General features: G+C 33.9%; 3 protein-coding genes across 4 annotated transcripts; 1 reads left to right on the top strand and 2 right to left on the bottom strand.

Annotated features, from left to right (window-relative positions):
* Window positions 1-862: 862 nt before the first annotated feature.
* On the bottom strand, window positions 863-4,310 carry LOC130657449 (uncharacterized). The gene is made up of 4 exons (XM_057460433.1): window positions 4,145-4,310; window positions 3,879-4,013; window positions 1,754-1,938; window positions 863-1,158 (listed from the first exon to the last, which is right to left on the bottom strand). Exons 1-4 carry the CDS (start codon window positions 4,233-4,235, stop codon window positions 1,072-1,074), a joined length of 498 nt encoding a protein of 165 aa, XP_057316416.1. The 5' UTR covers window positions 4,236-4,310; the 3' UTR covers window positions 863-1,071.
* A 2,181-nt stretch (window positions 4,311-6,491) lies between these two features.
* On the top strand, window positions 6,492-9,032 carry LOC130657441 (potassium channel subfamily K member 6-like). The gene is made up of 3 exons (XM_057460424.1): window positions 6,492-7,131; window positions 7,466-7,893; window positions 8,132-9,032. Exons 1-3 carry the CDS (start codon window positions 6,774-6,776, stop codon window positions 8,645-8,647), a joined length of 1,302 nt encoding a protein of 433 aa, XP_057316407.1. The 5' UTR covers window positions 6,492-6,773; the 3' UTR covers window positions 8,648-9,032.
* LOC130657446 (mediator of RNA polymerase II transcription subunit 6-like) lies at window positions 8,953-13,605 on the bottom strand. Of its 2 annotated transcripts, none has more exons than XM_057460430.1 (8): window positions 13,380-13,605; window positions 12,791-12,882; window positions 12,513-12,595; window positions 11,772-11,811; window positions 11,522-11,575; window positions 11,072-11,205; window positions 10,391-10,412; window positions 8,953-9,747 (listed from the first exon to the last, which is right to left on the bottom strand). In XM_057460430.1, exons 1-8 carry the CDS (start codon window positions 13,556-13,558, stop codon window positions 9,557-9,559), a joined length of 795 nt encoding a protein of 264 aa, XP_057316413.1. In that variant the 5' UTR covers window positions 13,559-13,605; the 3' UTR covers window positions 8,953-9,556. The 2 variants fall into 2 exon arrangements, with proteins under 2 accessions (XP_057316413.1, XP_057316414.1); XM_057460431.1 differs by having other exon boundaries at window positions 8,953-9,744.
* Between the last annotated feature and the right edge of the window lie 972 nt (window positions 13,606-14,577).

Genomic DNA, 14,577 nt, shown 5'->3' with positions numbered 1-14,577 from the left:
ACGCGAACACAACATATTTTTGATGGTGGCCTTACTACCTCATCCAAAGAATCTGCCATTATTATTCAAGGAAAAATTATTTGCCTCGATGTCTAAAGTTTTCTAAAAATTTAAGTTGTCTACAAATTTTATAGCCATGGAGGAGAGGGTTTATATTTTTTTGCAAAACTTGATACCTTTATCCCTTTAATATGGACCTTGAATTCGGCTCTCTGGAGTTGATACCAATAAGTTACGGACGTATATTAGAAATTGGAGGAGTAAGCTTGTGAGTGACATTACCATCAGTGATTTATAAAAAAGGCGGCTTCTGCAGTAAAGAACCTACACACATAACATAATTATAAATCCATGGAAATCCAAAGGCTTTTCATAGTTAAAACTGTTGTTCTTTTTTCTTATCTCCAAGAAATCTTCTTTTGAAAATCCATTTGTAGGTTGCGAATTCGTAAGTGTGTGCTTGACTTCTTTTTGGCTTGTTCTTTAAACTCACATAAGAAAGTACGTTTTTCCCAACCTCGAACCCAACCCTGTAGAGTTTTTTATATGAAAATGATCAAAAACGCTACAGGCCCTGGGCGGGTTCGAGGTTGCATTTTTCTGAAAGTAAAGGAAGTGGGTCACGAGATAAGGAACAAAAACGAACAAGGGAGAAAATTTCAGCGGCTCCCTGTTCGAATCCCGCTCGCTACAAGGCAGTATGTTAATAGTTCTACTTCAACATAATTGACACTGGGCACTGATTATGCTCACCCATGATATTGAAATGATTAAAAAGTTAAATTGATAGAATGACAAGGATCTTGCTGAAATGAACTTTAAGGATATGAAACATGGTTTGACTCTTTAAATTTTCTGAAAATCTGCTTTGAAGATATTTCTTATTATAAAAAACGTACAGATATAAAAAACTAAAAAGTTAAAACACTTTGTCTCTTTTATATAAGTTAAATACAACTCATTGAAACAGGCTTCTTCATGTTAACCATGGATGCAGATAATGTGTGTAAAGAAGTAACAGGACTGTTTTTTTTTATTGCAACAGTTAAACGTAGAAAGAACTAAATGTAATTAATCGACAATTCTCAATTTGACTTCAAAAGCACCCAGTGTGGATCCATCTCCATATTTCATCGTAACTTTTGAGGTTACCTTCATCTAAAAGAAAAAAGAAGTGAGCATAAAAAATAATTTTTCAAGTAATTCAATGACATAGAGAAATCTATTAGGGGTCCTAAATTTTGAACTTATTCTTATCCGCAGCAATGTGGTGAAATTACTGAATTGTGCAAATCTATCAGAATTTTACAAATCTATGGCTCTTGAAAACCCAGTAAACGTGAAGCAGCAAATAGATGTGTTGTTTCTTGAGAGACTCTCTTGCTTTGTAACAACCTGAAACCCGCTCCCGGGGCCTTTTTCGCTCTTTTAATACGAAGATAGCGCGAAGAAATTATTTATTCGCTTCTACTTTTTATATCGAAAAAAGCGAAAAAAAGCCCTAAAAACAAGGTTGAACATTCTTTGGAATTCTAAAATTCCCAATCTCAATCCCATGACCTGTATCCCTTTGCATATCGGACGGCAAGACGAACATTTTTCGTCAGACATCAATAAACGCAGGGCTGATGAGAGAAAAAAAAACCTAGGGACGAGGTTGTGAATTCCTGATTTTCTTATATAGCATATTCTTATAAAAGAAAAAGCGTGTAACAGCTTGAATTAAACAAAAAGATAAACGAAACAACATTACCTTTGGATAATGTTGATTGATCGGTAGAGACATTGTTAGTTTTTGCAGAATTTTCTTGTTATCTTTCAGTGGACATTTACTGCCAGATTTACAGAAATCATCTTCTTCCACCGACATTGGGATACAAAAGAAGAAATATCCACAGACTGAGAAGGTGATTTTTTCTGTGTTCTTTCCTTTCAAGTCTGAAAAAAGATTTAGTAAAGAATACGCTACCTATTTGGATTCATCAACAACATGGGGGGATAACATTATGTGTGACAAAAGGTTTTGCTTGTAGAAAAAAACAAAAAAATTAGAGCGTAAAGTTCAGGAGAGAGGATGCACTAGCTTCAGTGTTACAATTTATTCTTTCGCGATCTGCACAAGGATGTGTTTTCGCCTACTGATTCACATGTTGAAGAAGTGAATGTGAACTGTAATCTTCTGGATAAAAGATCCCGAGACGAGTTTGTAAATGTTAATTGATATTACGGAAATATATTTTTTTTTAAATATATGGAGAAAATTTTTTCGCGTCTCGAAAATGTTAATAAACGCCCAGGACGTTAATTAGAACATTTCTCGAGAAGAGTTATGAAAGTCATGAAGTATTAAGAAGAAAGAAACGTACTGAATAAAAATCCGAAGCAAGAGAGAAAAAATATGTTTAATACACTACTTGTAATAGATATAAATCAGCAGTTTATTTCACATTGATTTCCAGGGCGAAATATACAATGAAATTTCAGCAATTGTTAAACAACCCGCCTTCTACGTTTTTCAAAAATTTGTTAAGTGTGAAAATTCTGTTTTGATATCCGAGACTGCGCGAAAATATGAGGAAAAAATTGCCCTGGGAACGAGGTTGGATCATATATGCAAAAATAAGCTATTAACAAATAATTAAGATGTGGTTACATTAGAAGAACCTCTCTAAATCGGCATCTCATTCTACTCTTCGCCAAAATGGGGTCCCATTTACTCGTAACAAAAACTGTCGCAGGGGACAAAGTTTTCCATATAACACTAGTTAATTTTTTTTTCGTAGTATTTTAAGAAGTAAAATCGTATTTTCGTATTATTCATGTTAACGTCGTGCCTGTTTTCTTATCCCGCATTTAATGTAAACAAGACCTGCAATATGGTGTAAAAACACCTAACACAACTTGAACAGCAGCCTCTTCCAAGAACATGTTAGATATTTTTATGATTGTGGCGACCGTTTATACCGACTGATAGCCTTGTGGTAGAGCGTTCGCTTTCAGTGCGGGAGGTCTAGCGTTCAAACCCCGGCCGAGTCATGCCAGAGACTATAAAAGTGTGAATCTATCCTTTCTGCTTAGCGCTCAGCATGAGAATAGGATTGATATCTTAGGCGGTTGTCTAGTTGGGCAATTGCTGTGCTTCCACCACGGCTTTCGTAGCTCAAATGGGAGCTTTAAATGCGCTAGGACCCCCTTCGCATGACCCTCGTTGATAGGAGTACCAATAGAAACTGAAGAGGCTATCCTGGGTAAATAATAGTAATAATAATAATAATAATAATAATAATAACATAAAATAACAAATGGCTGATGTGGCTAACCAACCTCGTTTCTAGGGCGTGCTAAATTTTTATTCGTTTCAACAAACCGGCTCCTAGAAACGCGGTTAGCGCCTAACATTTATTAGGAAAATAATAAACAATGTATTGTTACAAACATTAAGCACTCTTGGCGCGAAAATAAAAGAAATTGCGTAAAACAACTGATGACACTTGCTAATATAATTATGATTATTATATGATGACACTTGCTAATATAATTGAATTTTGTTGCACCAACCTTCTATTTTTGTACTTAACCTCTTGTAATGTTTGTTAGTAGGTGCGTATTTATATCGCAGAGTCTAGCATACGAGATAACGGCAAGACAACTTCAATAGACAAAAACATATCACATTTTCCATACCACATTTAAAAAAATTGAGTGGTGCAATATGAAGAAAACTTGCTCAATAAAAATATCATTTTTGAGCTGGTCAGAGGGGCGTTTCTTCTGAATAAATTACGCGAACATCTAGGTTTTGGTGGTGAGAAAGCTACAGTTACATTGTGGAGAAAAAAGAAAATATGTCCTGGTAACAAAGTTGATTCCATACTTACCAATTGCTTGCAAATATATTGAAATTCTCGTTTCTGATCCACGAATGATTCCGCATCTTTCAATGACCGTATCGTTACCAGGATTTCCGTCTACTTTGCATTTAGTGATATCAACTTTTTTAATTACTACTCCATCTTTAAATAAAAATGGTAGCAAAGTTGTGTAAACAAGTAAAAAACAAAGGCGGTTGAAGTCCAACTACTAATGAATACTCTACACCACCAACTAAAAAAATACAAAATTGTTAAAAAAAATGAATACATACGCTGTTCAAGTACATTAATCTCAGTTCTTCTAGCTTTTGATACTGCAAGTAGTACAGTAAAATATACAAACAAGTATTTTAATAACGCCATTTTAAAAAATGCATAAGATAAAATAAGCTCTGAATCTTTTATGAGTGTTGTTCACTATGCACCAAAAATCCCTTGAAAAGTTTATTTTTATTTATTTTATCTCCAATTACAAATATTTTGCTGTCCCGCGACCCTAACCCTCTCAAAAAACAACATAGGCAGATGTCTCTATAAAGAAAGTTGTTGTACTTATTTAAAAAGCGTAGGCTCAAATTTCAAGAATAAGAGTAGCGCTTGTGGACCAATTTAAGATGACAAACCATTATCAAAACTTCTTCGGAGGTTTTGTATAATGCGCGTCTTCTTACCTTGATGCAATAACAAAATAACCGTAAGAACAGGGTCGGGGATCTATAACCATTTTACAAAATAAGCAAAAATACCTTACGATCAAAGTTTACTTTCATAATATTTCAATGTATGAAACTCCGCGTGGTTTTGTGACGTCATTGGTAAGATGAGAATTTCTTTGTTTAAATTGTTTATTGTTAGTAAGTTGCGATTGTATCACCTAAAATCTCAACAACAGAGCTACATTGTTACAAGCACAAACAACAACAACAAAACTAGGCGGGTGGCCATCTTACTGATTACACATATACATATTTGTTACCAAAACTTTTGTTTTCAACCTCGTCCTTTTGCCGTAAAAAAGAAGAAAAAAAGACCTGGGTTTGAGGCTGCTTTTGTTCTATTTTCCATTAAGTGTTTAATTATTTTGTTTCACAAATTCTAGGACCTCTTTTCGCTTTTTTGATATCGCTTCTTCTTCGCGCCGTCCCCTTTATGTTCCTTCTTCGTATTATTCGAAGTTTCAGACATGATATATGGTTTAAAGGAGAGAAAAACCTCGCAAAATTTTGTTTTATCTACAAAGGAATTTAGACTGAATAACATGTTCTTAATTTTCAAATCTCAACCTCGATGTTTTTATAGACTATGTTTATGAAAAACACATGTGTCTGTGCACGTTCTCAAAGTGCACCACTTACTTGGATTGACGTGGGTGATATTATATCTCAAATAATACAAAAATCTCCGTTTTAAGACACAGGAAAGAATTTGTGACTGTTGGACGTTTATACAATCTCGTTTTCAGGGCTGTTTTTTGTCGCTTTCTGATATACACAGCTGCTAGCTATCAGAAAGATAGAAAGAATCTCTGGGAACGAAATTGGTTAACCAAACAAAACAACAAACAATTTTTCAACAGTCCTGTAGCTCCGCACAGAGTTTTCTCTTTGTCTCTGCTTTAACGGTAAATGTTTTAACATAAAGTGTTTTAGTAAGTGTGACCCTTCCTAATTTGTATTTATATATTTCGTCCTCAAACAAAGACTACTGTGTAAAATGGGTTAGAGGTGAATAGCTTAAAAATGCGAAGAATTCCATTTGTTGCTGTTGTTTAAAACTTGATACGCCGCCATTAAAGTTTTATAGTTCACGGAAAGAAGTTTTGCTTGACTACCACCTCGTTCCCAGCGCTTTTTCCCTCATCAGTGCATCTCCGCACAGAATCAGATCTCGTTTTTACGCAACAACAAGGGGAAAACAGGCACCGGGATTGAGGTTGTTTGACTACAACTAAAACTATTCTGGTACATAACAAACAATAATTGTGGAGTGTTTTTCTCAATTTCTCTTTTGTTAAAACTTGAACAATAGTTTTAACAATTCCGTTTGTCTTTACTATGAAATATAAATAAACTTCCCGGTATATGTCGGAGGGACAGTGACTTGATTGAGCCTTTAAGCTAAATTCACACTGGATAAAAGTTTTGAAATAGAGGAAAAAGCATAACTACCCAAAATGTTGCTCTGCTTTGCTACGCAGAGCTGTTCAGAAAAAAAAAATTAAATTATCAATTTATTGGTATGTCCAATAATTATCTACAGGAGTTTGACTAAAAACTTCGCATTATAGACGAAACTTTTTTAAAATTACCTATTTTTAGATATAATGTCAGACATGTAGTTTGTAATATTGTAATTTTATGTTTTGCTGCGCGGTCACACAAGCGTGTCCGAGCGAAGGGTGGCAATAATACAGAGAACTTTTGACTGAAACCTGTGAAACGACACGTGAAACCGAGAGTTATCAGAACCAGAATTTAATTTACAAATTTTATAAAATTTATAAATCAGGATATTCATTTCATTAATGGTTTGTAACAATAAAAATTAATCGTGGACAAGTAAAAATATAAAACATGTAAATAAGAAATGACCTTTAAGTTAATATTCTTGCTACTTAATCTCCAAGTCTTGTTAATGGGGCGGGGGTGGGGGAGAAGAATAACTTGTCTACCTAATACACACTGACAGTGAATAATAATATCTGATAATTATATAGTTGTAGATATTAAATAGTTATGAATATTGATATGCCTATAGAAAATGGTGTGGATGAATTCCCATTCAGATTTATCATGACCGCTAAAATTTTAAATGATTTCTCTAACGACAAGAAAAAACACTTCATTTAAAGAAGGCAAAAACACAAAACACTTGTCTTGAAATAAAATAAGTGAGAGGGACATGAGAGAAGGAATACGCAAGCGCTTACCTGATCGCAGCAGTGTTAAGTATGTCTGCGGGATATTCGGCTGGATAATATTTTATTTTATTTACTTATTGCTCGGTGGTATATGTATGCTATATATTGAAAGGGATAACGATTCACAACTCAAATCTGAAATTCGCAAAAAACTGCTTGAAGTTTTGAGTAAACATAATTTAACAGCTAATAGTACGGCAACGAAGGAAATTATTAGTGCTGTTATACATGCTTCAGATGCCGATGCTATAAAAATAGAGAATATAAGCGAGGATGTAGATCCGTCATGGAATATTGCAGTTGCTGTGTTTTTTTGTAGTACAATCGTTACTACAATAGGTAAGAACTCTCCTAACCTCGTTCCCATTGCTTCTTTTTTCCTGTTAATAGCCGGCACACAAATCGGACTGAGACCGGCGTTGGTAACAACCTAGCTTTTCTGAGGAATTTTTTGAAAAGATAATAATTAAAAAGGTATCTCTAAATAAACACAAAAATAACTTACTCTAAAGATCACCGTTTAGCAAAAAAAGGTAGCGCCAAATTCTTTCTCGCCATTTGAAGTTGGGTTGAAATAGCCATCATAACTTATGTAGCAAAGAGGAGGTATTTGAAACCATATATTAACTAAAAATATTGCAAGATAGTCCTTAATCGTGCTTAAATCTTACAGGTTATGGCAACTTGGTACCAGTTACCGCGAATGGAAAGGTATTTACCATTCTCTACGCCATTGTTGGTATTCCAATCACTGGTTTTGTTCTCGCGAGAATAGGGGGTGCGTTACTCAAACTGATTGAAAAATGCGATGCATTCCTCGCCTCATATATCATTGCCGTCATTGGAAAACTAGTAAAAGAGGAGAAAGTCAAGATATATGTTCGCTTTACACAGTTAGGCATAATCGTGTTCATTTTCGTTTGTTGTTTCTGGCTCATTCCAGCTGCCATTATGACTAAAATCGAAAAATGGGATTTTATGACAGCCGTGTATTTTTGCTTTATCAGCATTTCTACCATTGGTTTGGGTGATGTTGTGCCTGGGACATCACGCACATATATGAAAAGTTTTGGATCGAATGCAAAGGCGGTTACTATACAGGTAGGTTCTGTTTTTGCGTTGATAATCAACCTCGGCCCTAGGGCATCATGTGCCTTTTTTAACAACGGGACGGCGATAAAAACACAAATACTTTAATTGTATGTATGGCGAATGCTCGACCTTAATACTTAGCCTTTTTTATCCAGTTACTGGGTTATAAACTTGACAATTGAGGAACAGAATTAAATAATGACTAACTTGACACTGATGAAGTTATTTTGTGTTTTTTTGTTGTTAGTTAACTGTGATGCTGTACTTGCTCATGGGGCTGGCTGCTTTATCAATCATCTTAAATTTAATCGGTTCCGTTTTAAAAATAATTGCTGACTCGACATTGAACACGGCGGGAAATGTCGTTTCAAACAATAGTAAAAAAATTCTCAGCATTGTGACAACAAAACCTTTCCGTAGCAACAAAGTGACGGCAAAAAATGAAAAGGATTTGACAGAAAAAACCGATGTTAACTCCCCCTCAGACGTTTTATACAATGGTGATGTAGATGAACCTAACACTGAGTATCCGGCAGACATCTGCAACGACGAAAGAGATCATGTTGAAAATAAGCGCGCGAGAAATGTAAAAAAATCAGTGTTTGAACGCATTATGGAAACTGACTTACTTCAAGGAAATTCAGAGCTGCAATTAAACATTGCAGTGGAAGAAAACACGGACGAAGAATACGTTGTAACAACAGTTCACGAAGAAAAATTTTTTGTAGAAGTTGGCGTGCAGACTGTAGAACTAGCTTTGTAAGAACACTACACGAGAAAAACTGAGCACACAACGCACCTATCCAGAAATGCACAATTTTGGTGCCAAACAAAATTATCGATATTTGGCATGCAATTCAGAATAAACGCCAGTTCAGTTTAAAAATTGAATATGCTTCGCATCTGGCATGTTAAAGTGTGGCAAATTTAAAAAAAATACAAGGCTAGTTGGCAAAACAACATTTTCGTGTTTACGGCTAATTTTAAAAAGACAAGGCTAGTTGCCAAGACAACATTTTCGTGTTTACGGCTGATTTTAAAAAGACAACCCTAGTTACCAAGACAACATTTTCGTGTTTACGGCTTTACTATTACATAATTACCTGGTCACAAGTACCATACATAGTATAAATAATTTTATGAGAGAATGAATGCGTTTAACGTTTGCAATCCAACCACGTAGTCAACTCCACTCTCCACATACGTAGGCACGTATTTTAAGCCAATGAGTGTCAAAACTTCATTGTTAAAATATTAATTACAGCGGTGCAGAGATATACATTAAATTATTTTAAGACATCAATAGCTATTTAACATAAACACGACCGTTTTCTTCATGGTGTTTTGTATACCAGATTTCTTCTTAAGGAAGGTTATAAGTTTTCTTATGAGGTTGTTGTCTCATTTCAATTCAAATTCTTAAAAGGGTTCAATTCGAAGAGATTGAACCAACACACAAGCCTGCTTTCACCATTAAGCAGGTATTTCAAAACTGTTCTGGAAAACGAAAACATTCCAACAGCTTCTCTAAAATATCTTTCAACATTGGCGAAGAATTTTTAACGGATTCAAGAATACTCTCTAACGCATTCCAGAACACCCTCCAGCGCATTTGAAAACACCTGCCAAAGCATTAGAGAACACCCTCCCACGCTTTTAACATCAGCAAACGCTATTCCTTTTTCTTTTTCGCAACGGGTGCAAATGGTTTATTTGTAGCGTTGCTTTCTGCTGAAGCCGCAATCATTTGAGCTATTGGTACCTGCTCTGGCGACTCGACTTTCATGCTATTCTTCAGTGAAGTTTCGTCTACCTGCATTTTACCAGCGCCGCCATTTTCTCCGTTTGTAATTCCATCTGCTTCTATGGCAAAAAAAAATAAATATTTTTTTACTAGGCTTGTTTTCAATAGGAAACGTCCAAAAAGCATTACTAGGTTCAAATAGGGAAGGTGCAAAAGAAGAAAAAAAAGTATCATCAAACAAAGTATTTTTCGATTAATGAAAAAATTCACAAAAAAACCTCAAAGGTAAATCATGAATGCAATTATTTTACTGGACAGATCCGCATACCGAAACGCAAATGTTAAATTAGCTTATGTATTTTCGTGTTTAACATATTGCATGTGCGTTTTTTCAACAAAAGAAATTCCGGATGATCATTTATTAATCCATCAACTTAGTATGCACCTTCATCTATCATTGGCGCACTTGCTCTCAATTCGTAAAAGGATGTGAAAGGAGAGGAGAGTATTCAAAAGGGTAGTATGTTTAAGGGGCAAGGAGTACTTAATGGGGGAAAACAGTACTTAGGGGTGAAGGGTATTGAAAGGGAGTAGGGGTATTTAAAAGGGTAATATTTAAGGGGTGAAGATTTTTTTAAGGGAAAGAGGAAGGGAGAGTATTTATTTAAAGGAAGAGTATTTAAGGAGTGGTTGTTCACGGGGTGGATTTATGTGTCTCCACTAAAAAAATTATTGTAGAAAAAATAAGGATTAACTCCTTACCACCTCCAGTCGCTTGTCTTGGCTAGAATAAATGAAACAAAAAAGAATTAGCGCCTCAGTAAATAATAACCACCAACAAAAAATCAGATGGAATTTACTGACTCCTGCGTAACAAGTCTGAAAGAAATAGGGGACAGAAAAGAAAGACAGAAAATTAGAGCAGGTAAAAATATTCCTACATTTCATCAAATTTTAGGCTCAGATTATGCTTAGTACATTTTTATCGTGTTTGGGATACGAGTATGAAGTAAATGAAAGCTTGTTAGAAGATCTAGACACATGCATTAACATAATTATTTAAGAAAGCGACACATTTGATGTGGATTGTAAATCCTAGCCTCACATTCTTATGAACCATATTCTTGTATAAGTTGAGAGAAAAAGGGACTGATCAAAAGACGAGTAACACGTTTAACGGTACACCATTCCCTATTTCTAACATTACTTGCACCTTCCTTTTTGTCCATAATAAAATTTAGACTAAAGGTTTATAAACTATAGTTACATAAAAAAATAATGACAGTTGGGATATCTTGAGGTTCAAATCCTTAAAATCACAAGCACAAAAATGTTTCTTATGATCTTCTTTCATGGTTTTAATCAGCGTAGCATTAAGTCATGGCTACAATGCATGCAGTAAACAAAGTGAACTAACAATGGCCCCAACATCCACCATCTTACCTGGACAGTTTTTGGCGGGAATTTTTGCGCAAAACCAGCGAGAAGTAGATCCACACGTTGACGTTGAAACACTGAACTGGCTTCAAGAGCTTTATTAGCCTTTTTTTCTTTTTTTAAAGCGTCTGCTGGTGCATCTAAAAAATATAGAGACATGTAATAAGTGACTCATTTTAACTATATCAATTGGTGAATTTAAAACTTAAAATTTGAATTTAAAATTATTCAATATTTTCACAGTACACCAAGATTAGCGCTTAGTATTGTTGACTAACAAACTACTACCTGGTTTCGGCCACTAGTAAGTAGAAGTTGCTGGTCAATTGTACAGTTTTGAAAATTATGTTAAAGAAGCGTCGGTGGTGCTAATTTTGAGTAATGTTAAAGCAGTTACAATATAATATAATTATATGCAAATTTAACTATAAATGCGCCTATCCAATTAATATGTACCTTTAAACTGCCACCAATATCCTTTTGATGGGCTGTATCTCGAGTATGACTGGGCTAAAAAAATATCATTAATAAAAATTAATAAAAAAATATGCAAATAAATCGTGAAATCTCCTGCTTTATCTTTGTGTTACCAGCACTCTTTTATATCAAATCTATGAGGGTTTATAAAAAAAGGCTTTTTTAAATCCTAACCTAGAGAATAAGCATTATAATGTAAATAATTGTAATATTTAAATTGATTACCAACCTTCTGCAAATGCAGACTGGAGTTTGCAAACTGTTGATAACTAAAAACACAATGAGAGGGTCACATAAACAATAGAAACAAAAAATTATGTTTTAATGCTTTTAAAGTAGTTGGTTTACAATTATGTTAATGGGAGTTTTAAATGTACTAGGACCCCTTCACAGGACCCTCGTTGATAGCAGTACCAATAGGAACCGAAGAGGCTATTCTGGGTAAATATTTTCAATAATAACAATAACAATAATAATAATTGATAATTCTTTTTAAAACAGAGCTTTTTGACCATCTTTCGAAATGGCTAAATACACTGCTTGTCAAATTTCAAAACCTTTCAGCTACGAAAGAAATCAAGAACATAGGCCATGGTGACATCAGCAAGAATTATACCAGTGTGAGGTTTTAAACCCAATTGAATAGCTCAGCACTGATGATCTGAAGTTCAAATCTGAACTATGAACATTGTGAAGGCCATAAATCATTGATGTTTAAAACTCAACAATTATTTCAATATTTTTTTACACACAACTGTTGCGTATCATCGACAATACAGTAATACTGAGATAAACTAAGAAAAACCCTTCCTATTAAGAATGAGCTCAATCCCTTACACATTTCAGTAACCTTTTTATATCTTGAACTTTTTATGCCAAACATATCCTTTTAAGAAACCAGCAAATGTGTTTGACTTATGCTACACAAAAAGCATTAATCAAAAACAAAAAATATCAACAAAAAACATACTAGTCGCGAATTTATTAAAGAGCCAACATCTGGGGCTTGGTATACAACACCAGCAAGGACGTAGTAAAATGCCAGAGGAGTTACTAAAGAAATGTTTTTCTTGTCCATCATAAAGTTTAAACGTTGTTGGGTTGATAGAATACATTAAAAATACAAAAATTAGGTTTGGGTACTATTTTAAAAAGAAAAATAAGTTATAATGAAGTTCTTAAATAATAGATTCAAATTATACATTCATCATCAAAAAGTTTTGATGTCCCATAACCAAACAAATTTACCTTGATTTGGTGAATGTCTCATCTGCTTTTTGATGACATATAGAATCGGATCTTGTGCATGAATGAGTTCATATTCAACACCAGTCATGTATCTAAGTAATTGAAAAACAACAAAAAATATGGAAAAATATTGTTGCCTTTACAGGTCAAGCCAACAGCAATCACAATACGAAAAAAATCTTTACATTGACATTATCTAGCAAAAAAAAATTATAAAAAATTAACATAGGAATGTAATATTCCGTTTTCGAAAATCAGAGGCACTAATAACTGCATTGATATTTTCATGTCAACTCGTTATTTTACTGGCTAAAAACAGCCAATTAGCATAAAACTTCCTCATTTGATCTGAAATATCCTTATGTGCATACAAATAAGAAATAATAGATGTACTATATTATTTTGCATTCAAAAACGGAAAAAGAACTACTTTACTTATATTTAACTATCTGAATATCAATTTCCTTGACTTGTACCTTCTATTTTGATCGATTTTGAATGCATTATACTTAATATAATTTAAGCAACTTGTGCTCAAAAAAAGAATATCTGCATAAAAAAAACTGATTGACATTTTGAGAAAACTTACTGTAACTGTCCAGGGTCAAGCCGTTGCATTTTCACATGTTCGTTGTTGCATGTTTTATCATAGAATGTATTGCTTCGTTGACAAAAATAATCCAACACATTGTCTGCATTTAAAATTGGTATCCAAGCGCTGTCGTGCCAGGATATTGAAAATTTATTGTCACTGGAATTTGCTGCCATAATTATACATAGGTCTAAAAACGCTAAAAAAAGACAATATTTTAAATGTCAATTAAAACTTCTATAAAAAACAGGAAGTTTAAAATGTTAATATGTAACAATATATATATTAAATACCAGGTTAAGATATTTCATCTACCTTTAGGCAAAGAAAAGTTGACTTTTTGTCTTAATAAAAGCTTTGGAGCTTTGAAATGCTGTGCACTTTATCACTGATGTATTCAGAGAGGATTTGCTACCGGTTTACCAGTATAGAATCCCAAATTCTTATCCCAAACAAATAAAAAATGCAAAGAAAAAAAAAATAGTAAATTAAGTATATAAATATAAGCTCTAAGTTGTATGTTTTTCTTCAGCAAATTTGCGATCCTTTAAAACGATTAAACTGCTTGGATTTGACGTACATGTGATTTGTAACATTTGAATGTTTTGAATTCACAAGCCATCTTTACTCACTCGGCCATTTCAAAATAACTTGAGTGAACAATAGCTTATGTTATAGACCCAACGCTACATCTGTGATCGCAAGCTAGCGAACGGTTTCCCGTCGAAATCAATACAGCCCTGGGGACAAGGTTAGTAATCACAATTTTAGTAGTCGATATTTGTATGTTTTCAGTGTTCAAACACGTGTATAACATAACATTTGTTTCACGATTGATAAAAACCTTTTTCAATGAACATCTGTTTTTAAAAAACAATTTGAATTACAACATTCCCATTGGAATACATTTCAAACGATAATTGTTCCATGATTGTTCTATTATGAAATTGACAAAATTTTTTATTAATTGCATTCTAAAAACAAAAAATATAAAACTATGTAATAAAATGCAAGTAATAACTGTACAAAATTTTGCTGTTTTGAGTGCCTCATTTTCCGGCAATCTGGGGACCTTAAAACCCAAAATTTCCCCTTCCTCACCAACCATAGTTGTGCGACACAGAGATATGAACCTAAGCGAAAGTTGGGTATAAGAAAACGGTAGTGCCAAAAAACCTCTGGATACGTCACTTTT

The sequence above is a fragment of the Hydractinia symbiolongicarpus genome, chromosome 9 (genome assembly GCF_029227915.1).
Source record: "Hydractinia symbiolongicarpus strain clone_291-10 chromosome 9, HSymV2.1, whole genome shotgun sequence".
NCBI lineage: Eukaryota > Metazoa > Cnidaria > Hydrozoa > Anthoathecata > Hydractiniidae > Hydractinia > Hydractinia symbiolongicarpus.
This window is presented reverse-complemented; position numbering and strand designations above follow the sequence as displayed.